The sequence below is a fragment of the Rhinopithecus bieti genome, unplaced genomic scaffold (assembly GCF_001698545.2).
Source record: "Rhinopithecus bieti isolate Rb0 unplaced genomic scaffold, ASM169854v2 scaffold_26425, whole genome shotgun sequence".
Lineage (NCBI taxonomy): Eukaryota > Metazoa > Chordata > Mammalia > Primates > Cercopithecidae > Rhinopithecus > Rhinopithecus bieti.
The window spans coordinates 370,010-397,786 of NW_016811900.1; the positions used below are offsets into that span (position 1 = coordinate 370,010).

General features: G+C 36.3%; 1 protein-coding gene across 4 annotated transcripts in view; it reads left to right on the forward strand.

Annotated features, from left to right (window-relative positions):
- Positions 1-27,777, forward strand: part of CDK14 (cyclin dependent kinase 14) — a 606,959-nt gene that overhangs the window by 356,367 nt on the left and 222,815 nt on the right. For all 4 annotated transcript variants that reach the window (XM_017895344.1, XM_017895345.1, XM_017895347.1 and 1 more), the window contains one exon: positions 22,766-22,859. In XM_017895344.1, the coding sequence (XP_017750833.1) occupies positions 22,766-22,859 (94 nt within the window). The remainder of the gene's footprint in view (positions 1-22,765; positions 22,860-27,777) is intronic.

Here is a 27,777-nt window from a genome sequence, read left to right on the forward strand (position 1 = left end):
TGTAACAAGCAGCTTCTCTGTGTAGTTCTTCCCTTGCTAGGAAGCTCTGCTCAGTTGAGGTCATTGTTCCAAATAAGCTGTATATTCCTCTGTAGAAGTTCATAATTATGTTTAGAGCTGCATTTGTTTTTTGAAAGCAGAAAAGCAGAAGGTCACTTGGGATTATTTTAAGGGCTTAATTTTTAAAATACGGTGACTAAGTCATTTTCTGCTAATAAATGATTATCTCATCAAGACCACAGTGCTTTGGGGGTGGGTAAAATATATAGTAGCACTACCCTGAGGTATCAACTACAGTACTCCCCAACACCCCAACAGTATATGAAGAATGATAGCGTGACAGTCTCTTCCTTTCATCATCTTTTAAAAAGCTAATTAACATATTAACTATGCTTGTCAAAATGTGGGGCAAGTCATTTATAAATAAGCCTGTCAAATGTAATGAGATTGCATATTAAATCATCCATTTCTCTATTACATCTCTGATTTAAGATTGAAATTAATTTATTTAACATTGTAGCAGCTGGGTGGTTAGAAAAAATTTCCATACCACTCTTGATATATAGAAAAATGTCCACATCAAAATTGATTTTGCATATATTAGAAAAGAAATTGCCTGTTTATTAAGTATTAAAAGGCCATTTAGCTTTGCTTTTTTCTTAAATAAGCCTAATCACCATACATACTGGCAATATACAAAATTCTGCCATCATCTTTAATGATCTTTCTTGAACCAAGGAAATGTATATAATAAAATAATGTTTCTTAGGATTTAGGTTTATTTACTAATGTTTTAAGGTAAAGAATCACAAATTAGCTCTAGCATAGCCCCTACTCTGAAAATCAATTTGCTCTATATGAGGTCCTGTGGTTTGATTTGAGACTTGAGTGATAATAATAGTAACAACAATAGATACTTCTATTGAACACAAACTGTATTCTGAGCCCTGTTATGCATTTTAATTACTTACCTATTTTACCATGATACAGTTTGAGAAAACCAAACCCAGAGAGACTAAATAATATGGGTAAGGTCATGCAGTTAGTAAACAGAGTACACATTCAAACTCAAGGATCGGCCGGGCGCGGTGGCTCAAGCCTGTAATCCCAGCACTTTGGGAGGCCGAGACGGGCGGATCACGAGGTCAGGAGATTGAGACCATCCTGGCTAACACGGTGAAACCCCGTCTCTACTAAAAAAAAAAATACAAAAAAAAAAACTAGCCGGGCGAGGTGGCGGGCGCCTGTAGTCCCAGCTACTCGGGAGGCTGAGGCAGGAGAATGGCGTAAACCCGGGAGGCGGAGCTTGCAGTGAGCTGAGATCTGGCCACTGTACTCCAGTCCGGGCAACAGAGCGAGACTCCGCCTCAAAAAAAAAAAAAAAAAAAAAAAAAAAAAAAAAAAAAAAAACAAACTCAAGGATAACCTACTCAAAGCCCTTTCTTTTTACAAGATACTACATAATCTCTTAAGATGATTTGTTTACAAATTGATCTTTATTTTACCGGTAGAGCAACTCCAAAACACAAATACAGCAAAACATAGATTTTATAATTTAGGTTATATTCTGAGTCATGTCCTTTGTATAGCTCAAATATAGTGGGTGTCTTTCACTGTCTCTCAACAGCTTGTGGACTCTTTTTCTCTCCTGCCATCAACTTTTTAAGAGATTTTACTATTTAGTTTTATGCAAGGAAGAGTTTTGTTTTTGTTTTTTTTTTTAATAAACTACGACAGGAATCATTGGATTGAATACATTTTCACAAGACTAGTACTTAATGCTGGCATGTATTAATATTTTCCCAATTCCTAGACATTACTCATTTATTACTTTTGCTAAAATGAATGAGTTCATTTTAAACCAAAGGATAGTAAGAATGAGAATTTGAGTTCATGAGTTATGCTGAATCATCTATCTGTCAGCACTGTTTGTACTGTTTCTAATTAATCAGGTCATAAGACCAAGGAGCATATGAATTGGTTACTGTCAAATGTAACACCTCTTTAAGAGTTCTTGAGAACTGCTCAAATAATGCATGATCCAAGTGACTTGTTGGTGTAGCCACCGAAATGCAATACAACATAACAAAAGAACTGGGGACAGTCAGAAGGACATCCAGGAGATTGAAGCTGATCTCATGGTGGCAGCCATGGTTTCTAAGCCTACTCCCACTATGGAAGTCCCTTAAAATTAGGATGACCCTATAGTTTATTATTATACCAGGACACCATTGAGAGTTAATAATTCTGCCGGGATAATAGGTGTAAAACAGAGTAACTGTGACATGTGGTCACCTTTCTCATAATACACTAGAGCAATAATTTGCTAAATACTACTAAACAGAAGAGACTTAACACATTCAAGTATTTAATTCACACTAAAGACTGCTGACTACAAACTCAAATTCCTTGCAACAAACTTAATGTTACATTGCCTAATACAAATTATCTCTGTAAGTACAGTTCTCTCATATTAGGTTATTGTGGCATTTTAGAGTGACTACCAGAGTGCCAAATTTAGTGATAGCTTTGGGATGCTGAAAGGAAGCACCTCTATTTTTCTGTCAAAAATCTAGTGTGGGGCTGGGCACGATGGCTTACAACTATAATACCAGCACTTGGGGAGGCTGAGGCAGGTGGATCACCGGAGAGCAGGAGTTCAAGACCAGCCCCACCAACATGGTAAAACTGCGTCTCTACTAAAAATACAAAATTAGCTGGGCATGGTGGCACGTGCCTGTAATCCCAGCTACTTGGGAGACTGAGACAGAAGAATCTTTTGAACCCGGGAGGCAGAGGTTACAGTGAGCCAAGATTGTACCATTGCACTCCAGCCTGAGCGACAGAGTGAGACTCCGTCTCCAAAAAAAAAAAAAAAAAAAAAAAAAAAGTCTAGTGTGGTTATAGTTTTTATATTCCATTGTTGTTTATTGGTGTGTATGTTTGTGAGAAAAAGAGTATTTGTGTGTTCATATGTTTGGTCATTTACTGTCAATAAATTAGATGAATGATAATATGTAAAATGAGGCATTGATCTACCAAATCTCTTTAAGAACAAATAAAAATTTCCCCATTTTAAATCAACATTTGCACAATAATTGGCTATCCACAAATTGGTTTTGGGTGATTTTAAATAGCCAATCACAGAGACTCAGTTTCATGACATTATTATAACGCTTGGTGTACTCAGCTGCCTCACTGGTTTGTGAGAATAACAAGAGATGGTTACATGTAAAATTTTTTAAGAAATATAAAACTCCACAAATGTTGAGAACAGTGTTCTTATCAACTCTTAGAATGTAAATCAGCCAAGCTAAAAATACTGCATTTCTGTTGGGGTGTAGCATCCAAGGGTGCTATGGGATATATAAAAGCTGCTCTATTTGGTTTTAGGGAAATTAACACACTGTCTATGTCTTGATAATCAAAAATAATTTTTGGCCCAGGATATTCTCATCTTAAGAGAGAGAGAGACAGTGTGTGTGTGTGTGTGTGTGTGTGTGTGTGTGTGTGTCTGTGTGTCTGTGTGTTTTAATTTAGAAATATGTAGTCAGGAGTGTTGGCTTACACCTGTAATCCCAGCACTTTGGGGGCGAAGGTAGGAGGATAGCATGAGGCTAGGCATTTGAGACCAGCCTGGGCAACATGCTGAGATCCCATCTCAGCAAAATATAAAAATTCTGTTAGCATGGTAGAGGGTGCCTATAGTCCCACAGGAGGCTGACGTGGGAAGACGGCTTGAGCCCTGGATTTCAAGGCTGCAGTGAGCTATGATCACACCACTGCACTCCAGCCTGGCCCCAAGAGTGAGACCTACAAAAATGGGAATATTGAGGAAGGTGATGGAAGACAAAGGTTTTTTTTTTTTTGGTTTTTTTTTTTTTGAGACGGAGTCTCGCTCGGTCACCCAGACTGGAGTGCAATGGCTCAATCTCAGCTCACTGCAACCTTTGCCTCCCAGGTTCGAGAGATTCTGCTTCTTCAGCCTCCTGAGTAGCTGGGATTACAGGCGCCCACTACCATGCCCAGCTAATTTTTGTATTTTTAGTAGAGATAGGGTTTCACCATGTTGGTCAGGCTGGTCTCGAACTCCTGACCTTGAGATCCACCTGCCTGGGCCTCCCAAAGTGCTGGAATTACAGGCATGAGCCACCGTGCCCAGCCAACAATGGTTTTAAAGGAAAATGAGAAGAATTACATAATTTTTAATGATAATTATCCTTGACTACAAAGATCAGTAACAAGGGTGGCGGCAGTCTGACATTGGGCAGGCAGATGTCTTCATAGAAGTATTTTCTTGTGTGTGTAAGGTTGCAGTGGCCTTTGTGCCAGGCTGTGTTTTTTGCAGCCTTTTGTGATAGTTTTCATTCATGAAAACCGTTCCTTCATGGCCTTCCTCAGCTCTGTTTGTCAGGGATTTTAACACAAGTGACTCCATTTTGATTGTGACAGCTTTCACAAAATGTAACTAGCAGTGTTTTGCTGTGTAAAGGAGAGGCATTGTTATAGTAGAAAGCACATTGAAAACCTAGGTTAGCTTCCCTCTGCCACTTCTTAGCTGTGTGATTTTAGTTGAACAGATTCCTTAGCTACTCCTAGCTTCAGTTTCCGAACCAGAAAACTGTAACAATAAAACCTATTGCAAGTATAACGCATAACTAATACACACCACAACAATAACAATAGAAAAACAGTGATCTTCTGCCTCATCCATACCCACCCTTTAATCCTATTTTCCAGAAGCAACTACTTTTAACTCTGTTTGCTTTTAATTATTTTTTATTTATTTTTACTTTGAACTCTTTTAGACATAGTACTTTACTTCTGTCTGTCTTAAATTGCTTATATTGCTATTCATTGATTTACTATTTTCGACACTGTCTACTAAGTAGGTATTATGGTAGATGAGGATTTAACTTGCTTCTGTCAACCTTCATTATACTAACTTATAATCTATATCTCGTCTTAGAACATTTATAAATATTATTCATGCTTAAAGTCAAGTAGTATTTATGATTATATATTTTCTTGTATAACCTTTTGCTTTTCCTGGACTTAATAACTGTCTGTGATTCTTATTAGTTGTCTTTGCTCTTATGGCTAATTGTGAAGAATTTGTCAATTACCTATGAAAGCATATTTTTCAAATTCTCAAACACAATAGCAGATCTGTCAGTTCCATTTACTTTTTTTACATCTCCTTTCCTCAACCATTTTATTGAAACTTTCCTCTCTCGGCTCTCTGATTTCTTGCCTTAGCACAATGTAGCACTTCTTATCTCAGACTTCATTTGCTCCCCACTCATCCCCATCCCCACTTTGTCTCTGCATGGTGTTATAGGTCCTAAGCTGGTTATTCTCTGTTCTCTTCCCAGTCTGTTCCCCACCGTCTTCTGTCCTGCCCTGTGTCTTACTTGGCTGACCCCTAGGGAATTGCATCCTCTGAGCTGCCATCACTTACTGGTTTCCAGCTGGGTTCAGGCAAAAACACGTGGGAGGAGAGAGTGACTGTGTATGTTTCCCTAATTCTTCCCCATGTTAGACCATGTTTCTGGAAATGACTAACTACAACTTCTTCGGGGAAGCTTCTCTCCCATGGCTCTAGCTCTCAGTACACACTAATAACACTTAGTTCTTAGTTGGAGAGGGAGTCATGGCTTCCTGCTGTTGCTAGACTTGGCGTATTTCAGTATGTCTTATTGGTTCTCTTATAGCTCTATTTGTAGTCACTTCTGGGTTGGATCCATTTTCCTTCTGGAGTGTCACTGACTGCAGATTCCCTTTATCTGGATTCCATGTCTTCCTCCTTTAGGTGCATTAGAAGAATGCATACATTAGAGATACAGTTTTCAAATTCTTAGTATTTTGAAAATGCCTTTATTCTACTTTCACAAATGATTGATATTTGGCTAAGTGTGTATCATTAATGATAATGTATAACTTGAATATTAATTTTTTCCTCAGAATTTTCAGTACATTATTTTATTTCCCTAGAGCTTCTGGTATTGCTACTGAGAAGTGTGATTCCATTCTCGATCATTTGTGTGCCCCCTTATACTTCCTCTCTGGAGGGAATTAGGTTCTTCTCTCTATCCCTCCAGAATTTCATGATGATATTGCTTTGGTAGTGTCTTTTTCTATTGGTGCTGGGTAAGTTTCCTTCAAGATAAAGACTAATGTGTTCTAGCTCTTAGGAAACTTCTTGAATTTCTTTTAAAAAAATGATTTCTTCCATCCTCTCTGTCTTCACTTTCTAGAAAATTTGTATTACTTTGATATTGGAGCTCCTTTCTTAATCCTCTATTTTCTAAAGTCTTTTATGTAACTTTTTATCTTACAAACCTTCTAATTTAAAAAAAAATTCAGCTTCCATATATGAAATTGTTCTTGCTTCCTTTCCTTCTGATTTCTATTTCTTAAACACGGGGATGGGGACATTTTTTTTTTTTTTGCTTTTCATTTACTTTTATACATTAAGCACTATAAATCTATACACTTAGGAAGGGCCCAATTAACCAGTCAGTTCACTGTATATTGTTCAGACAAAGAGCGAAACTTCTGGTTGGGAGGTCCTCAGATGTCAGTATCTTAAGGCTTGTTCTTTGTTCCTCCTCACATGCTGATTACAGGCAGCTGACATCCTCATAGCAGAGTGGAAAGGGGAGCTGATGGTCACATACATCAGTAAACGCATTTTTCACTTGATTTCCCTTTTTTTCAGCTCAGTGCCTCGCCCTGCTCTCTACTGCAACTTTTATCTTCAATTTGAGGCCTCCTGGGTTTAATGTCATGTACCCTGCTGGTGTGTGTTTAGGGTGAGATAAGGGATAGTCAGAGAAGACCTATGAGGCAAAAGTTTGCTCTTCGTACAAATTTTCATTTCTCTCCTCTGTCTCCAGCTGTCAGACTCAGCTTCACACTTTTTACATCCTGAACTTTTTCCAAGTTGCTGTAGGTAAATAATCTGACTATAACTTGAAGCTGTAACTGCCTGTGGTCTGCCTAGATTGTCATGTCTTCACCTACATCTTCTCAAAACAGGTTACCTCTCATGGACTTGTGCCTTCTCCTAGAGTTCTTTTATCCTTGTTTAAAATTTATTTCCTAACTGACACTTTGGTCACTTTGGAGAAGACAAATGCAGCCATGTTAGTGGGTCCTGCTTGAGGTTTCTCACCTTGAATGTCTTGATATTATGTCAGGTTGTCCAGAAGGGATGAGAAGAGGGAAGGAGGGAGGTGAGGGGAAGGGAGGGAGGTAGGGGAGAGGGAGGGACTGAGGGAGGGAGGGAGGGAAGGAAGGAAGGAAGGAAGGAAGGAATGAAGGAAGGAAGGAAGGAAAAGGAAAGGAAAGGAAGGCTGGCTCATATTGTATAAGAAGGAAATTAGGTTCATATTGTATAAGGATCTTTGTGGGAAGGGAGCTGCCCTAATTCTAGAGGTGTCCAGACAGGGATATCTATGCACGTTTTACCACATGCCCTGCTTTTGTTGATTATTTAATATTGGTGACTTTAACTGTGAACATTGACTACTAAAGGTCTTTGCCATGTAGACATTTGTGATTTTCCTGGGGCACAAATTTAACTTGCCTATGCTGATGAGTGGGAGCCGATTAAATAGCATAATGCAGGCAGGAAATTCATGACTGCTGGCATCTTAGTGTGGTGGTGGTTTATAATCCCTACCATTTAACTCTTAGCGAAATAACAAATTTATGAAAACCAACCTGAAAAGAAAGCCATACACTGGTTGATGAGATAGTGATGCAAGTTAATAAAATGTGAGGTCATAATTCTTAAAGAGATAATAATTTTACGTGAGTGCATTACAGAAAGAGTTCTTTGGATCTGTGGGCTGTATGAATCCAAAAAAAAAAGCTTGCTGTTAAAAACCAGCAAAAGTAGTGAAGCATTTTCAACAAGTGTTTAGGCAATAGAAAACTTCTAATCCAGTGAAGGTGAAAAAGTGGATCATTAACTTGTATGCACAGGAAAGACATGATTGAATGGAAATGTGATTGGAGAGAAACTAGGAGCCTCTATAAATGTCATTGTGTGACAATAGTTACTAAAGATGCCTACTAGAATGTTACTAGGATGTCTACTTCATATTGCTTATTGAAGGATGGAAATGGAGAATTCTGTGCTTATTACAATTATGAGTTAATTCCTCAGTACTGCATTACCTGGAGTGTATTTTAATTAAGAATCCCATTTTTGTTTGCTGGTATTTTGCTGTATGAATTACTATAACTTAAATGTTCTGGTGGCTTTCTTAATTTTAGATGCTATATTATGTAACTGATAAACTTAGATATTTGTGGGTCTTTTAAAAAATTTGTTCTTCAAATGTTGTATCCTTAGATTCCTGTTGGTAGATGTCATTAAAAAAAAAGAAAATAAATAAAGCAATAGTTGAAAAAGAACTAAACTTGAATTCAACTAAAACAACTTACCAGTGTCCAAGAAACAGCCTGCTAAATTTCATTAAAAATAAAACAAAACATATTCATAGTATGTGACAGTCACTTAGTAATTACTAATGACTAAATCCTAGTAGCTTCCTATTTTCCTACACCCATGTGGGTAGCTCATCTTTTACTGTGGCATTTTCTAGTTCTCTGTATTTCTGTGTGAGACAATAGATTCCAAGAGTGGGATGTTTATATAATTGAATTTTCAGTTGAGCTTGGCAAAGCTTTTCTCATTTTTTTCTGATTGATAATTTAAATGGTTCTTCCTTTATTGTTAGCTTTTGCCATATTGGTTTTTGAATACTTAATATATTCATAGCCTAATGGAAACTGCAACAGATGAAAAACTTTATTATAGAAATAAATAAATTTCCCTCTATTTGTGACCATTTTGTAACACCTGAAATTAGAGGTGCTTGTTTTAGTTTGTTTGTTTTTTCTCACACACTGCGTGTGGTTGGTGGTAACACAGAAAAAAACAAAACAAAACAAAATACAGCTCTAGAATCTCAGGGTAGCTCCCTTCCCACAAAAATCTCCCTTTTACCTTATTAGTCACTTCATTCATTTATTCATTCAGCAAAACATTACAGAATGTCGAGAGGCTCAAGGTGAGAAAGACCTGGTTCCTGCCCTCGAGCCACGCCCACTAGCACTACTGCATTGTACAACCCCAAAGGCATCATTCAAGTTGTAATCTATGTGCGGTGGCCAGACTGCAAAGCTACATTCCAGAGCAAATATTTGAGAATATTCCAAGAAGCCCACAGACATCACCAAAAAAAATGGGCCCTAATACTCTGTACTGGAAAGGTTTTTGCCTTTAGGTCTTGCATCTATTATCTAACATATTAGGTGGTTGTCAAATATTTTACTGTAAAATATCAATCATCCAGTCATATATCTTAGTAGTGCCCATTTCAGCATTCTTATCCATAGTCCATCAAAGTCTAGCTTATGCCATTTGATGACTGGAACTAAATATATCAACTTAACATAGTGTAAATTGAAGTTCAGAATTCTCCTTATAGTAGGATAATTTACATGAAGGCTTTAGCAGTGATTTCTCTTCACAATATGCCACATGAAGTTTCTTGAAAAGATTGCTTGATGTGTCTTTTGCTTTGATTTTTAAGATAATTACCCATGAATAAATTTTTCCTAATTTCCTACATTATTGCATAAGGATTAATACATTTGCAGAGACAAGCCTTAAAATATGACTTCCTTGTTTTGCATCAGCTGTCATATAAACAGAAATTAAAGATGTGCAAAGCTTATTAATTTGCTTTTTTTCTTGTTCTGCCTGGTCTATGCTTATTCCTTAGAGAAGGGCCATCATTGGTAGAGTTTTAAATGAATTATCAAATGGAACTTCTTTCATTGTTCCATAATACAAGAAATAATATTTCTCTGCTATTTCTTGTAATATTTTTCATTTTTTTTCTTACAGTAGTCCTCAGTGAAGGCATTTCCTATTTATATTTTTATATTAATTGTGACTGGTTGCTGGATGTAAACAGTCCAAATATTCCCTATTATCTATGTAACCTAGAGTTATTACTTTAAGACTCCATCTCTAGAGTCTTCATCATCCATGGGAGTCTGTGTTGAATTTTTAAGCTTTTTTTTTTTTTTTTTTGAAACCGAGTCTCACTCTGTCACCCAGGTTGGAGTGCAGTGGTGCAATCTCGGCTCACTGCAACCTCTGCCTCCCAGGTTCAAGCAATTATCCTGCCTCAGCCTCCTGAGTAGCTGGGATTACAGACATGTGTCACCATGCCCAGCTAATTTTTGTATGTTTAGTAGAGACAGGGCTTCACCATGTTGGCCAGGCTGGTCTTGAACTCCTGACCTCAGGTGATCCACCCGCCTCGGCTTCCCAAAGTGCTGGGATTAAAGGTGTGAGCCACTGTACCTGGCCAAATTTTTAAGCATTTTTAAAACACAGCCAACGTCTTATTTTCAGTGTACTAGGAATGATGGCAGATTTCAGTTTTCTAGGGTAGTTTTACTGTGTCCTCTGCCAAACCCTCTAATTTTGAAGATTTGGTTTTGATTTTATCTTGTCTTTGCTGGCATTTGTGTCACCTGGGAAGAAATCAAAGTTACCATCTCTATTTCCTCTTTTTTAACCTGACCAGACTGACCAAATAAAGACAGGTTGTTCTGACTGCAGAAGCAGCATAGCATAATGAAGAGATTGCTAACCCTGGATTCAGAAGATGCAGTTTCTGATTCTGCAACCAACACTAAGACATTTAAACATATAATACAGCTTCTTTACATGTAAAAATCAAAACATTGTCTTAGGCCTTCTCAAAGGTACCTCTATCTCTTAATGTTAGCATTCGAGTAAATTGTACAGTGGAGGGAAAGGTTTCCATGGAGACTGCTGGAGTTCCTTTGGAGTCTCTTAGAAATGAAGTTAGAGTTTAGATATTTTGGTGAAATTACTGAGTTGATTTTTTTTAGTGTTTAATTTCATATGATAATATTAGCTCTAAATCAAGTGCCTTTTTCTGTTGCAGTATCTTGTGTGTACTCCTCAGACTAGTTTATGCAATTCATTCATTTATTCCCTCATTTTAAAGATATTTATTGAACACCTATTTTGTACAAGGCAGTTTGTGAGATCTTGGAGCCGAAAAGATGAGAAAGATCTATTCATGCCTTCAAGGTTACAGGGAAAGACAGTGTGATGAGCCTTAGCACAGGTATATGGTTAAGACAGTGGCAGCTCAGAGGTGAAGGTGATAAATTTATCCTTGGTGAATGATTAGGGGGGTCAGGGGAGGCTTCACCCAGTGGTAATTACTCTGCCTGACTTCTCAAAGCCATCTTTCCAAGCTGACAAAGCTAGGTTTGAAGGACATGTAGATCATGCCATGGACAAAGATGAACAGATGAAATATCTGGTGTTTTGTGGATAGAGATGGAGGACAGGATTTCAGAAGCATTCAAAAAGGACTGTAAGGAGGAAGAGAGAAAGCAGTTGGAGATCAGATTGTAGAAGTATTTAGGAATACTTAGGATGTGGACAACTTGATGACTGTATATACATAGTAAAAAAAAAATAAAAAAAAAAAAAAAAAAAAAAAAAAGGGCAAAAGATTTCAGATGATTTCTGGATCTGGTAACTGGACCAGACAGCAAAAATACAACTTTGCCATTTCATTAGAAAAAAATAATAATAAATGTACATAGTACTTAAAGTGTATGAGCAAAAATTATCATTGGAACATAAGGAATATTTATGCTGGTTGGTACTTTGAGATGGTTGGGCTTCTCAGTCTTCCCTGTTAGTTTTATTGCTGATGTAGATCCTAGTAAGAGGATTCTAATCACTTGCCTGGTGCCTCCCTCCAAGTCAGCAGCAGGCCATCCTGGGCCTTGAGTCTACTGAACTATATTAGCTTCCTGTACTTTATTTTTTACTTTTGTTTTTATTCTGATATGCTTAATTTGTAAGTAGAACTTCTTAGAGATATAATTTTGTTTCATAGTTGAAAAATAAATGTTACAGTTTCTCATTATATTAAAAGTTTATTGTTTTGAATCAAATGTTTTCTAAGATGGGCTTTTACCCACAATCTAGGGTTATATTTTCATTCCTTGAGAGCAAAATACTCCATAGAAGTATTTGACTAAGATATATTGTGCCTATCTGTGCCTAATGAAGCACTAACCACAGTAAATGATGAGTGGCAATTTAATCAATTCGGTTCCTTCAGTAGTCACCAAGGACATGCAGAATGTAATTTTTTAATCTTTCACTTTTCAAATACTGCAAATGCCAAAATGAAAAGATTAAGTCTGTTATATGTAATAAATTTTCTTTTAGAATATAGAAAAAAAGTCACTTTTTAGTTTTCATCTTTTTGAAGCTGATCTCCTAAGGAAGAAAGCTCTTTGGTCTATTTTACAAATATATACGTTCCTTCAGAGAAGAGTAAGATAAATAAATGGCTACTTTGGTGCATCAAATAGTTCTAGCTTTAATTGCATAATGGTTTATTTCAGTGAACCATGGCTCAATAAAATTACCTATTAGGTTAATTAATGTGGAAGGATTCTGAGCTTGTATTGCATCCCTGTGTGTTAAATTTAGATTATGTTTTGCATTTAATCTAACTCATTTCAGTGATCTCCTCTTTCTTTGTTGTTCCTTTGGCTGGAGCTTGAATATATGTTCAGAGAATTGATCTGAGTTATAAAACTCCATTCAAAACAGAATTACCCAAATTCCTTTACATTCTTGCCCGTTGGTACCTGATTTTGAGAACAGCAGCATCAGCATGGCTTGGAAGCTTGTTAGAAATGCAGGATCTCAGGCCTCAACCCATACCCAGTAATTAGAATCTGAATTCTAAGAAGATCCCCACGTGGTTAGTATACACATTAAAGGATGAGAAGCACTGCTTCAAGTACTTTTTTTGGAAGGATACATAGGATTCGAGGAAATTTCTGATGCCAGCATAATGTCAAAAGGCAGAAAGGCAAGAGAACTAACCTGTAGTGAGTTGTGGTTCTGTTCATCTGCTTGCCTCCTGTCAGAATCAGAAACAGCTTGACACTCCCTTTTTTTCACAGCCTTCTTTCCAAAGGTTTTGACAATTTAGATGGCTCTGAATGGCTCTAAATAATTTTCTAAACTTGAGAAGAGGCCTCTTACCACTTTCAATTAGGAAATTATGTATAAGAAGGGGCAGATCTCCCCCCACCGTAATAGTCTAAGTTTGATGAGTCATTGTTCCTGCTGCACATATGGCAGTGCACAGGCAGTGCTGTGTCATGATCCCTCTAGAACTGAAACTGTCACTCTGCTTAAAGCTGTCGGTCCTAAGGAATCCCAAGCCTTTCCTAACACATGGATGAAATAAAAAACTAAAATCTAGGCAATGTTTTCTGACATTTTCATTGCACCGTATTTTAAAATATTAGAGTCTTTCTGCATTATCTGCTGAGATTGAGCCAAACATTTGCCTTGAGAATTAGGGAAGAAGGAGAACAATGTTTTATTTTTTTGATATCTTAATCTAACCAAAATTAGATTAATGTCAACTAGAGAAATAATAACCTTTAGGTCTTATTCTGCTTCCTCATGTGATATAATTATTTATTGAGTTAATTGCCATCTAGTTAACAATATCTTTTTGAGAAAATTGACTGAGTATAGTCCACTGAAAATATCATGGATCAAATGCAGATTTTTTTATTATGCATGCTGATGGATGTAATTAATCCATATTTTAATTGAAAGATATAAAGTTATCCTACACCATAAAATCCCAACAGGACTATGATGAACAGATACATACATGACAAGGCATATTAGCTGGTGCCTTTTTGACCTAACCCTATTTCATTCAGGTCTGATAATGTTGCCATATCTCCAAAACCCCTATCAGTCATTTGGATTATATTTTTAAAAGTAAAAGACCAAATCTTTGTTCTGAGAAAGGTGATGGTGGCTAATACATTTACAAGTAAATAAATAAATTGCAGTTGTAGAAAGTATCATGGAGAGCACAGAGTTAGGGGACCTAACAGTCTGAGAGATCCAGGAGGCCTTCCCACAGAAGTAACCCTGAACTTGTCTTTCGCTGTTCTAATGGAGGAAAGTTCTTACTCCTTCCCTATGAATTCCATTTTTTTCTATGTATTACACACTCCACCCCACCATTTCCCCAAATATAGTATTTTAAATAAATCTTTTCACCTTGAATTCCTTTGCCACAGAGTATATGTATATATACATTTTCAAATACTATCATATGAAATTTTTAATTTAATTTTTTTAATTGACAATAATTTACATATTGGGTACATAGTGATGTTTTGATACATATAATATATAGTGATAAGATCAGGGTAATTAGCCCATCCCTCATATAAACTCATATAAAACATTTATCATTTCTTTGTGTTGGAAACATTCAATATCCTAGCCATTTGAAACTATATAATATAGTATTATTGTTATAGTCTTAATAATATATATAGTATATGTTACATATAATATAGTCTTATTTTCTTGACTATAGTCATCCTGCAATGGTGTAAGACACTGGAACTTATTCCTTCCTTCTGGCCGTAATTTTGTATCTTTTAATAAATCTCTCCCTATACTTTCCTTCCCTACCCTTACCGGCCTCTGGTATCTTCTGTTCTACTTTTTACTTCTACGACATTGACTTTTTTTAGCTTCCATATATGAGTGACAACATGCGGTGTTTAACTTTCTGTTCCTGGCTTATTTCACTTAACATAATGTCCTCCATTTCTATCTATGTTTTCACAAATGACAAGATTTCATTCTTTTTTATGGCTGAATAGTATTCATTGTGCTTGTAGACCACATTTTCTTCATACATTCATCTGTTGTTGAATACCTAGCTTCATTTCCTATCTTGGCTATTGTGAATAGCTCTGCAGTAAACATGGGGGTGCAAATGTCTCTTCAATATACTGATTTTCTTTCCTTTGGATAAATTCCCAGTAGTGGGATGGCTAGCTCATATGGTAGTTCTATTTGTAGTTTTTTGAGAAACCTCCATACAGTTCTCCATAGAACATTCCCACCAACAGTATATAAGAGTTCCCTTTTCTCCACATCCTTATCAGCATTTGTTATTTTTTTATCTTTTTCACAATGGCCATCATAATTGGAGTGAAATGTCTTTATCATGATTTTGATGAGAATTTCCCTGATGATTGGTGATGTTGAGCACCTTTTCATGTTTCTTGGCCATTTGTGTGTCTTCTTTTGGAAAATGTCTGTTCAGATCATTTGTCCCCCCCTTTTTTTTCTTTTAAAGAGACAGGGTCCTTCTTTGTCACTCAGGGTGGAGTGCAGTAGTGCAATCATAGCTCACTGCAGCTTCAATCTCCTGGGTTCCAGCAATCCTCCCACCTCAGCCTCTTGAGTCACTGAGACTACAGGTGCAGTCCCACCATGCCTGGCAAATTTTTTTTAAATTTTTTTGTGGAGACAGTCTTGCTATGTTAGCCAGATCGGTCTGGAACTCCCTAGTTTCAAGTGATTCTCCCACCTCAGCTTCCAAACTGCTGGGATTACAGGCATCGACCATGGCCCCCGGCCTCATTGGCCCATTTTTAAATAAGATTGATTGTTTTTTCAATGTTGAGATGTTTGAGTTCCTTATATATTCTAGATATTAATCCCCTGTCATATAAGTAGTTTGCAAATATTTACTCTCATTTTGTGGGTTGTTCTTCCACTCTGTTGATTGTTTCACTCTGTTTTCCTGCACGTAGCTACATTCCTATCCCACTATATAAAAACTCAGTTTAAGTCAGTTGGAGAGAAGGATTTGAGACTTATTTCCTGTCTGTACAGAAGCTTTAAGTGTAGAAGCTTTTGGTTTGATATAATCCCATATGTTTATTTTTGCTTTTGTTGCCTGTGCTTTTGATGTCTTATTCATAAAATCTTTTCCCAGATCAATGTCCTGAAGTGTTTCCCCTATGTTTTCTTCTAGTGGTTTCATAGTTTTGGGCCTTATGTTTAAGTCTTTAATCATTTTGAGGTGATTTTGTATACTGTGAGGCGTGGAAGTCTAGTTTTGTTCTTCTGGATAAGAATATCCAGTTTTCCCAGCAGCATTGATTGAAGAGCTTGTCATTTTCCTGTGAGTGTTCTTGGCACTGTTATCAAAACACCAGGAGTTCAGCTTAGGTCCCATTTGCCTGCTGCACAGAAAGCCAATGACTGAGACAATGAGTTTTGCCAGGGAAGAAGCCTTTATTTGGGTGCTACAGCTGAAGAGACACGAGAAAAGTCTCAAATCCATCTCCCCAGCTGACTAAAATTGGGGGTTTATATAGTGGAGAAGAAATGTAGCTACATGCGGGAAAACAGGAATTAGGCAGGAATAAGGAAGAGAAGTTTCAGTTCCGTAATACTGTTGGAGTTCTGAGTGTGGGTTTCCTGAGAAACAAACTCAGATAAGACAAATATGTTTCAAGTTTTCAGACCAGGAGATCAATTTCTATGTTTATTCTTTTAAAAAGTCCATAAACATCAGTCTTATGGGAAATCATGACATATCACTTGTGATGTTAACCTTTGTCACATGGCTGAGATAGTGTTTGCCAGTTTTCTCCCTTGTAAATTTGGCGTCCACACCCACTCTCCACTCCTACTTCCTTACTATATTCTTTGGAAACAAGTCACTAAGCTCAGCTCACACAGAATAGCCAGGGGAACGAGGGTTGCATTGCTTTCGATTCATTCAGCAAATATTTTTGAGCCCTTATTATGTGCCTGACACTCTGCTATGTCCTGGGAATAAGGTGATGTCCACAACCTTGTCCCTGATCTTGTACATCTACAAGATGTCTCTAGAGGAGACACACGCCCAAAAGCCAAACGCAATTGAACATTTTTAAGTGTTATGAAGGGGACAAACTAAGAAAAGCAGGGTGAGACACTGGGGCTGGGGCTGTAAGGAGGAACTGCCTTACAGGTGGTCACTGGGAAAGACATTTCTAAGTGGAGCTATTTGCACTGACCCCTGAATGGCAAAAAGCAATTAACCAGGTACAGCGAAGGCAAAGGGAACAACAATCTGTGCAGAGATCCTGGGATGGGAAGGAGTGTGGCAAGTTTTATGAGAGGACAGTGGAACAGCATGGCTGGAGCAGAGAAAATGTGGATACAGACGTGATGTAAATTTGGAGATAAAAGTCAGTTGCGCACAGCATGTGGAGGCTTCACTGCCTCCAGCCTCTACTGTTGATTTTAAGGAAGAAAAAAGTTCAGGGGATAATTTTAAAAATTGGATTCCTCTCCTTTTGTCAATATAGGGGCACACATGTAGGGTATGAGTAGAAAGAAAACAGATGGAAAGAAAATCCTCTGAAATCAGGATAGAACCCGGCATAATTTTGGAAACCCCTTATGTTTATAAAATTAAAGTTAACAGGTAAAATTTTCTAATGTTTATAAAATAAAAGGTAGTACTTCCAAGCATGATATAATGCTTCCCTATCTTCTAAATATAAAATAGAAACTTTTTTAAAGTTAGTAAAATAAACTGTCCTTCTTCTCCCTCCCATGATGCATATCAGCTCACCAAATTCTCTATTTTGGGAAAAAGTTAGATGGCCTTATTTAAAAAAATCACTACACATATTTTCTCCCAATTTATTTCTCAGTTCAAAACACTTTAGAGATTAAAATATCTATCTTCAAGTTTAAAATACCTACTAATTTTTGACAAAATGCAGGAAACTTCTAAGGCATATTTTATTACAGGAAAACTGCTAAAGACAGTAGTGAAAAAACAGATCATATTCAAGAGATTATTTCTATTATTTACAAATAATCATGATATATTATACTTTCTTTATTTGTTTTTCCATAACTGATTAGGATGACTTCTTCTATTACCATGTTTTTTTGCAAGTGGAGCATAACGTAGGTCAAGATTTCACAAACTTTGTAAAGGGCCTGATGGTAAAAATTTAGATTTTGCAGGGCATGTGGTTTCTGTAGCAACTACTTACCTTTGTCATTTCGATGAGAAAGCAGCCATACACGGTACCTAAATGAATGAGTGTGGTTGTTTTTCATTAAAGCTTATTTATAGATATTGAAATTAGAATTTCAGGTAATGTTCATATGTCACCAAATATTCTTTTGATATTTTCAAGCATTTAAAATGTAGAAAATTCTTAGAATGGAATATGGACTTCTGCTCTCTTTTTAGACTTTTCTTCTCTTGTCCACATAGAGCCATAACAACAGCAGTTAGCTCTCTAAAGATTCTTCAGTTTATTAGACCCTGTTTTCTCAACCTGGAATATTTCCATTCCCAGTGCCATCACTCCATAATCCAACCAGCTTGCACTTGTCTAGCCCTTTCAGGCATTAAGCATCCTTGCTAACCCTACACTCTGAGCTAAGCATGTCCTCTCATGCTGAAGGAACTGTGTAAACTGGAATACATTCAAATTACTGTGTTTATACCATACAGATCTGCTAAACAGAAACTTTATGGAGGTTTTCCCAAAATTAACAACAGTCCTAAAGGTTTACTGACCTCACCAACAATGAGAAGTGAAGCTGAGAAAAAAAAAATTCTGAACTATTAGACATACCCCCAAACCAATGTTCATCATCATGCTAGAGGAAAGTCTAAGTTATCTCTACATTCTCGTTACAGAAAATGTTACTATAGAATTGTCATAAGAAGAATTAATCAAAGATTATACAGCCAAAATTATAGAAAGAAATGTATTAGAGAGATTTATCAGATAAGGATAAATGTGAGATAGTTAATTTTACATTGTTTTCCTGAATGTCAGATTCTTTGTTGCATTTGTTACCTTTTAAAATTTTATGATTTCTTTTGACTGATTTGCTCATTGTAAATGCACTTCTATGGCCAATTTTTAGTTATAGTTTTATAATCTTTTAATAACAAAAGCTCCCAGATTATGTAAGTTTCAATCCTAAAAGATTGTCTGTCTCTGGTTGTACAGACAACAAATTGTCAATTCTGCTTAAAATTTGGTTTTGAATTGTGATGAAAAAAATCTTTCATATACCTGAGACATAAATTAAATCGGGAAATGTTTAGTTCAAAAAAATTGAAGAATGTGTGAGCCTCGGTGGGTGTTTATATATTACCTTACTGGGTAACTAATCCTAAAATAAGAGTTTGAGTATACTGCATCCTGTGACACCTTTGATTGTAAGCTTTTGTGACCAGTTCTTATTCTTGAAAAATTTAGACTGAGTGGGTGATAATTACATAATTATTCAAATTCTCGAAAGAAGGAACAAAGGAGACATTTCCTGATATAAGATTATGTATCATAAATTATAGTGCTTAAGTGGATGAATTTTTTTTTCTCAGTAAACCATTCAGTGCAGTCAATTTAATCCATCGAGAGAGGGAGCGTGGGGCTAATGGAGGGTAGAAAGAGGTGGGGGGGAAAGCAGACACTAGTTCCTTCATATTAAATTGAAGAGCTCTTATTGCTGTATGGCAATAAGGTAGTCCAGTAATAAGGAATTCTGTTATATTCATATGTTGATATGTTTTATACATGTACTTTTTTATTTTCTTTTACAATTTATCTCTTTTTGTGAGTCCTTTAACTGTAATTCCCTCAGCTTCTTTAGTACATCCTCAAGCATCTTTGAAAAAGATGATGTCATAGGAAACATCCACTTGAAATGAAAATCCAAGTCTTAGCCAGATAAGCAGATAAGAGCCTATAAAAATGCTACATCATTCCATTCCAGCTGAATAGAATTGCAGCATAGATTTGTCTTTTAATCGTTCTAAGTAACATATTATGGAGATGATATAGACTAAACACAAGTAGTGCTAAGATAAATTCTATAAGTAGTTCTGGCAATGTAATAGTTACTTTCCTAGCCAGCCTAGCTGTGTACATAATGGGGGTGGCTATGGCTTCTGCTAAGGCTCTTCACACTCCGAGCTGCAGCTTATGGTGGGAAAAATGAAGGCCAAAAAGTAGAGAGCAGAGAGGATACGCTGAGTGTAAAAAAGGAAGATGCAGGTAGCTATTTAAGATCCAAGGTATTTTATTGTGTAAACTTAAATAAGAAGAAAATAGTCTTAGAAAAGAATTCCTGACAGAAAAAATTGGAAAGCCACCATACTGAAAATTTAAGTAGACTTAACCAGACATCTGAAGCCCTAATATTTATAAGCACATCATTGTGTTTTAATATCCTAATAAAATAATTCTCTTGATACCTATGTTGTCTTTCAAATCTAAAATGAAAACATCTTGTGTAAAAACCCATCTACCTAGAACACTGGTTTGAAATTATTTACTACTTAAATAAAATTACATCCTATGATGTAAAATGGCATTTGTTTGTTTTTAGTCATCTTAACACTGTATATTATTGGTATTTACTTTGAATAAGAATCATGTGGTACAATAGGGAAGCAATTTCTGCAAATACATCATTTCTTTAATTCAAAACACTGTTTATATACAACTGTGATAACAACTAGAGTAGCTTTAGAGAAGTAGGTCACTTGATCTTAACCCCTAGGTTTCTGAAATAAAGACTCAAGGGTTTGCTTGCCCTAAATTGAGTATGGGGGTGCAGCAGTGGAAGAAGTGTCCCAATATAATATGTTCATGGTTTTATTAGAATACTTGCAGGAAACATAAACCCATTCAAATACAGCCAATGTAAAAATCTGGAGAATTTCCAGGAGGTAGAGAGTTCTAAAAAACAAAAGAAAACAAAACAAAACTGGATCATCTGAACATCTAAGCCTGCAGAAGTCAAGAACTAAGTCAGTTCAGGGGACTTCATCTGCAGGAATGTGTAGCCATTCATGCTACTTCCCTGACACTAATGTGACTTAGCCATCTACATATGCTAGTTTCTTACCATACTGCCCTATTCTCCAGAGGGGCAGAAGTATCTAAGTGGCTCCCTGTCCATACTATGGATTGGTTATTCCTGTTGGGCTAGGTGCAAGATGCAGTGGTCTGGGAGGCAAGGCCTTTTGATTTACTGGACTAACTTGCTAGGTGGGAACTGTGAGATTGGCAGGTCAAGCTGTGAAAGAATGTCGAGCATAGTAGATGGCTGATATATTGAGTAAGGGCTTAATCCATAAGCTCATAAGGGGAGCAATTCTGTCTGCTGAAAGATCCATGAAAGGCGTCACAGAGGAGATGCATTTAAACAGGATTATAGTGGTTGAGTTGGAATTCGCTATCAAGAGCAAATAGGCAAAGAAGGAGGGTACTCTAGGTAGTGAAGCAATTTGAGTAAAATGGTATAGGTTTATGCTTGGCACTCAGGTACATCAGTCTGGCTCAGCGATTCTCACTGTAGCTGCCCTGAATCATCTGAGCAGCCCATGTGGATGCCTGGGCTCCAACCTAGATAAATTGAAACAGGATCTCTGGGGTTTGTGGTCAGAGATATGCAGTTTCTTAACCTTCTCCAGATGATTCTAATGCAAAGAGGATTGAGAACCACTGAATGTCTAGAGACTACAATACTTTATGAGTTTGTGAAATATAGTTGGAAAAGGATGTTTGAACATGACTGTGAGGACTCATATATCAAGCTAAGGACTTAACTGTATTCTGTAAGTAATAGCACTAGAATGCACTATTTTATTGGTTTCCACTCTTTTCTGAGCCCAGTATAGTTGCATCTATTTAGAGTTCTTTCAGGGCAGTAGATGGGGACAGGAGAAGTGAGTGGGTTATGGGATCTAGGTGTACGTCACCTAGATAGCTCATGGTGCTCATTAAAAATACTGTTTATCAAGTAACTCCATTAAAAATGGGCAAAAGACATGAACAGGCATTCTCAAAAGAAGACATACAAGCAGCCAACAAACATACTAAAAAATGCTCCACATCACTAATCATCAGAGAAATGCAAATCAAAACCACAGTAAGATACTATCTCACACCAGTCAGAATGGTTATTATTAAAAAGTCAAAAAACAACAGATGCTGGCAAGGCTACAGAGAAAAGGGAATGCTCATACACTGTTGATGAGAATGTATAATAAATTAGTTCAGCCACCATGGAAAGCAATTTGGAGATTTCTCAAAGAACTTAAAACAGAACTATCATACAACCCAGCAATCTCATAACTAGGTATATATCTGAAAGAAAACAAATCATTCTAAAAAAAAAAAAGATACATGCACTCACGTATTCACCACAGCACTATTCACAATAGCAGTGACATGGACTCAACTTAGGTGCCCATCAACAATGGACTGGAGAAAGAAAATGTGATACATACATACCATGGAATACCATGCAGCCATGAAAAAGAATGAAATAGTGTTGTTTGCAGCAACATGGATGCAGCTGGAGGGCATTATGCTAAGTGAATTAACACAGGAACAGGAAACCAAATACTGCATGTTATCATTCATAAGTGGGAGCTAAACATCAGGTACTCATAGCATAAAAATGACAACAATAGAAACTAGAGACTACTAGAAGGAGGAGGAAGGAAGGGAGACAAGGGTTGACAAACTGTTGGGTATTATGTATGCTCAGTACCTGGATGATGGGATCATTCATACCTCAGACCTCAGAATCACACAATATACCCATGTAACAAACCTGCACGTGTACCTCTGAATCTAAAAAGTTAGAAGGAGAAAGAAAACTGTTTACCCACTGCTTCTCTTCTGTAGGAGTGGATATTCTAATTCCAGATTTAGTTTTCCTAAGCTGAATGTATTGAAGTTTTGTAATGATTCTTTCTTCTCTCTTTAGGGGAGTAGGTTGCATCTTTGTTGAAATGATCCAAGGAGTTGCTGCTTTTCCAGGAATGAAAGACATTCAGGATCAACTTGAACGAATATTTCTGGTAAGTCCTTTACAGAGTATTTCTGAGAAAAAATGGTTTCTAATTAGTCACTTAATGACAAATTTTACAGCAGTCTGTGGAAAATAATTTAAAACAAATTTATTGTCACATTTGGTTCTAACATATTTTGGACCTTTGAAAAAGCAGGAAATCAGTTAAGAATTATGTTTTTATACTACTGTACATGAATAACAAGTCAAAGTGGTAAGAAGGAACAGGGCGGGAGAGGCAATATAGAGAAAGTAATGGGTTAAAAATGAAGGCTCTGATAGAAGAATTCCAAATAATTAATATAGATACTCCCTCCCCTTCATGTAGGTGGAGCTTAACTCACCTTGACTGTGAGCTTTGATTACTTTCTTCCATAAAGCAGAGCACGGACAGTGGGAAGACGGTAACTTTACAATAGAGACACCAGTTAAACAGTACTTCAGTCAGGTTTTCCAAGGCTGTCATCATCAAAGATAAGTCATGTTAGTGGGGTGTACCCTTGATATGATGTGTTGATAATGGCACCTCACCTCTGTGGTCTTCCTCCCCAAACCATAGCCCCAGTTAAATCGTAAAAAATACATCACACGAGCCAAAACTGACAGACATTCTACAAAATACATGACTAGTAGTCTTCAAAACTGTCAAAGTCATCAAAAACAAGGAAAGTTTGAGAAACTGTCATAAATCACAGGAGGCTAGGGGAGACATGACAACTCAATGTAATGTGGTCTCCTGGATGAAATACTTGAAAGGAAAAACATTATTAAGTATGTTGTTCAGTTAATATCAGTGTACCAATGTTAGTTTCTTAGCTGTGACAAATGTACCATATTATGTAAGATTTTCACTAGAGAGGGAAACTGGGCGAGGGGTATACATGAGCTCTCTGTATTATGTTTTGTAACTTTTCTGTAAATTTAAAACTATTCTAAAATTAAAAGCTTATTTAAACTTTTGAAAATCTGCAGAAAGTAAGTGTTCTGGAGCCAGACTATCTGGACTTATCACCCTTCTCTTGTCATTTTTTAGCCATGGGACTTTCAGCAAGGGGCTTATTAGTTCTCTGAGCTTTAGTTTTCTCATGGGTGAAATGAGGGATAATAATAGCACCTTCTTCATAGGTGGCTTTGAAGAATAATTGACTAATATATAAGTTCTTTTAGGACTCTGCTTGGCACATAGTAAATACTTTACATATATATAAATCATTGTTATTTTTATTACATCATTTTATACCAAACACTTTTATTCAGTAGAGTTTCCACATTAGCTAATATTCATATAAACCTGTAATTTAAAACGTGAAATCAGAGTTAGACAAATTAAGTGCAACATTAAAATATAGCTATCATATTAAGAATAAAATCTGCAGTAGAACGTAGTGATACAAACTGAGGTTCCATCACTATTGCGTTCACCTTAATGTCAGCAATAAAATGGTAAGAAAAGAAGACTGGAAACTAGGAAATTAAAGCACATCTGATTCCTCTATGCAGCAGCCTGTATCCCTGTGGGTCGCTGTGCGCTAACAACAAATGGACAATCAACAAAGTCCCTAACATAGAAACCGTCCTCACAGTGTTGTCCTGTTGGTTTTGTTCTTTCAGAAACCGTCTGTATCCACTTCCTTTCAATTTTATTTCATTCGATATCTATAAATTCCCAACAAATGTTAACATGATTATAAAAATAGTGTATCTTTATAATGGAAAATTCCTACAGTGTCAAAATGAATAAAAGCTGAAAAATCACCCTTTGTCCTGCTATCCAGAGATAACCATGTCTAGTATTTGGACATATACCTTCTATAGAGTTTTTCTACACATATTTGAAACGATTGAATTATATTTTGTTTATGCTTTTGGAACCAGCTATTTTCACTAAACAATTTGTAATTAGCACCTTTCAATCAAAAAATAAATTCAGAAACCTATCATCATTCTTAATGACTGGGGAGTGTTGTATGGATGAGACATTATTTACTTAACCAGCCCAATAATTTTCTTAAAAATATAAACTTTTCCATATATTTTGTATTGACAAAATGGCCTAGAAGGAACTTTAATGGGCTGTAGTTTATATACATTTTATGCAAAACATATCTCCAAATATTTAGCATTTTATTTACATAAAGCCCATGTATAATAATAATAGTAGTATCACTAAATTTTATGCTGATAATTTTCTAAACTTTAGACTCCACTTTTCACTCTCTGATAGCTGTTGAACAATAATTATGTAGCTTGTCAAATTACTGATTTCTGGTAGAATTATTACTATACTGTATTTGAAAGCAGAAAACTTTAAAAGGGAATTGTACTGAAAGACATAGCTCCACTTATATATTACTTTAGGTTGAATTATAAAGGAAAAGAAATTGTTATATAAGTGAGATATACAGCAACAGAACAAAAAAGTGAGTTTCATAAAAGCATAATTTATTGACATAGCTTAGTCAAAGCTTTCATTTAAAATCTTTGTTTAACAGAAATAATTTCCATTGGGTAATGTCTTATTGGATTACTTCCTGTGTGAAATTTTTGCTATTATTTCTTAATATTATGGCATTAGTTTCCTAATTTTATGGGTATTCGGAGACCTTTGAGCTATGCCTAGGCTTTTAATAAGTCAGAGATATAAATCATTTTAAATTTCCCATGGGATTATTGATACACTAAACTACCGTTGCTCTTGTTGGAGCACAGAGACCCACAAATGCAGATAAGCATCATGATTTATGGCAATAATGCTTTCATTTACTGTAGTTATTTTACACATCTAATGCCTCTTACAATAAAATGTCCTTTGATAATTAGGAAATGAAGATCATCGTCTGTGTAAAATTACTGCTGTAGAATTAAATGATGCTCCGTTTTGCCCTGAAGAATTAGACGAAGCCAGATAAAGAGAAATCTAAAGAATTCTTTTGACATTATATGTTATCATTTTAAATATTTTATTTTCTCTACTGAATTGTTTAAATTTGCAAGTATTAGCTATATTATCACACAAGTAGACTCTCTCAAGACTGGTGTGATCCTTGGAGGAGGAAATTTTATAAACCCAGTATGGTTAAATCACTGAGAAAAAATAAATGCTTTTCCTCTGTGACCTTTTATGTCTAATCTTGGGGGGAATGACTATTAAATAGTGATTAAATCCACTTTAACAGGCCTCTAATATAAACTGCCAGAGACTCTTTTCTAAAGTGGCAATTGGATATCTGGCCTCTGGTAAAGCATTGCCAAGGAGATAATCAACTTTGAAAAGTCATGAAACATGGGATTATTTGGTTTGTTTTGTGTTTTAATACGAGGATTAAGTTCATTCATTTGCCTGTGAACTGTACATAGAAAGGTGGTTAATAACTTTGAAGCACAAAATTAATAGCGTGTTACCCAAGACAGCTAATATAATTAGCTCCCACACACTGAGTCTTTATAAAATATGTGAAAAGAAATAAAGATCGGTTAGTAAAAGTCTTTATGTTTTTCTTTCTAAGGTTCTTTTTTCCCTATTCTCTTTTTTTCTTCCTTTGGTTGAAGGGAGCAGTTCACAATTTTAACAAGTTCAATGAATTCATTTCTGGAACATAATAACCATGTTCATATATATAAGGTGAGCTGGGATATGCTACAATCTGAAATTTCACCATTAAATCATTTTCCTTGACATTGTGATATGCAAGAAAGGAAGGAAGATGATGGAATTTTGATAAATTATATTCAAGACATTTTGAATTGGCAGGTAAATAGGCACCTAATTCTCCAAGCAGTAACTCTGCTCTTAGGTGGAAAGAGTATTTATTTTCACTTCTTTAGCATTATCCGGTTTTTAATATGGCACGGTGTATTCTATTCACCTCCATTAGTTGTAGAATACGCAGCAAATGCATTCATCCAGGTGAATATATATTCAGAGTGACAAAATCACAACTAATAAAAATTTTGTATTCTAAACATATTATTCTGAATTGAAAAAGAAGGGTACTTGGTGCAATCCTGGGAATGTGTGTCTCTCTCACTTCAAAACAGCTGAACAAATGGCAGGGAATGCTTGCACAGCTGTCTGAAACCTTTGGCAGATGCTTCTGGGTCTCTGTGGCTCATGGCCCATTGTGTAACAGTCACGACAAAGGAGCTGGCATGATTCTGTTTCTCAGATCTGTTCTTTTTCTCTCTGTCTTTGAATGTTGGTAACCCTGACAAATCACACCTTTCCTCGTCTCCTGAGTCTCCTGGCTTACAATGAAATTTCATCCACTGGTTTTGAAACTATTGTACATTATTTGATTGGTGCGATTGTTAAAATATTCCTCTTCATCAATATATGCCATTCAGAATTTGAGTGAGTGCGTGTGTGTGTGTAATGATCCACTTGCAACTTTGAATGCTACTATAGTACTCAGTCTGGCTTTTGAGTCGGATTATTCCTTAAGCCACTGCACTTTGCATTAAACTGACTGTGGAGATAGTTTACAGATTCAGTTCCTGTCCTTGTTTCCTCCACATGGCTCTGATTCCAGGATCTTTAGAACTGGAACCATAATCCTACAGCTTCATGATTGGTTAGGAAAGACTTATAGAATGTAAGGGAAAGCTGATACCACCTCCTTGATGGTTATTACCATTCAGGTGGATGTATTGTAACAGCCACATGGTTAGGATGGAATATTGCTATCACAGATTTGTATCATCATTACCATTACTGGATTTGCTTTAGGTCATTTCTGCCATACTACTTCAGCAGTTACTCTGCAGCACTAGGTACAATGAAGACATAAAAGAATTATGTGTCATGATGTCAGCCTGGAGTAATGACCATAAAAATCAAGGCAGGTGGGCAAGGCATACTTTAGGAATGGAGTCATGAATAATTGCTGAGCAATTGATCAGCAGATGTGAGACCCAGCAATAACAGTGGA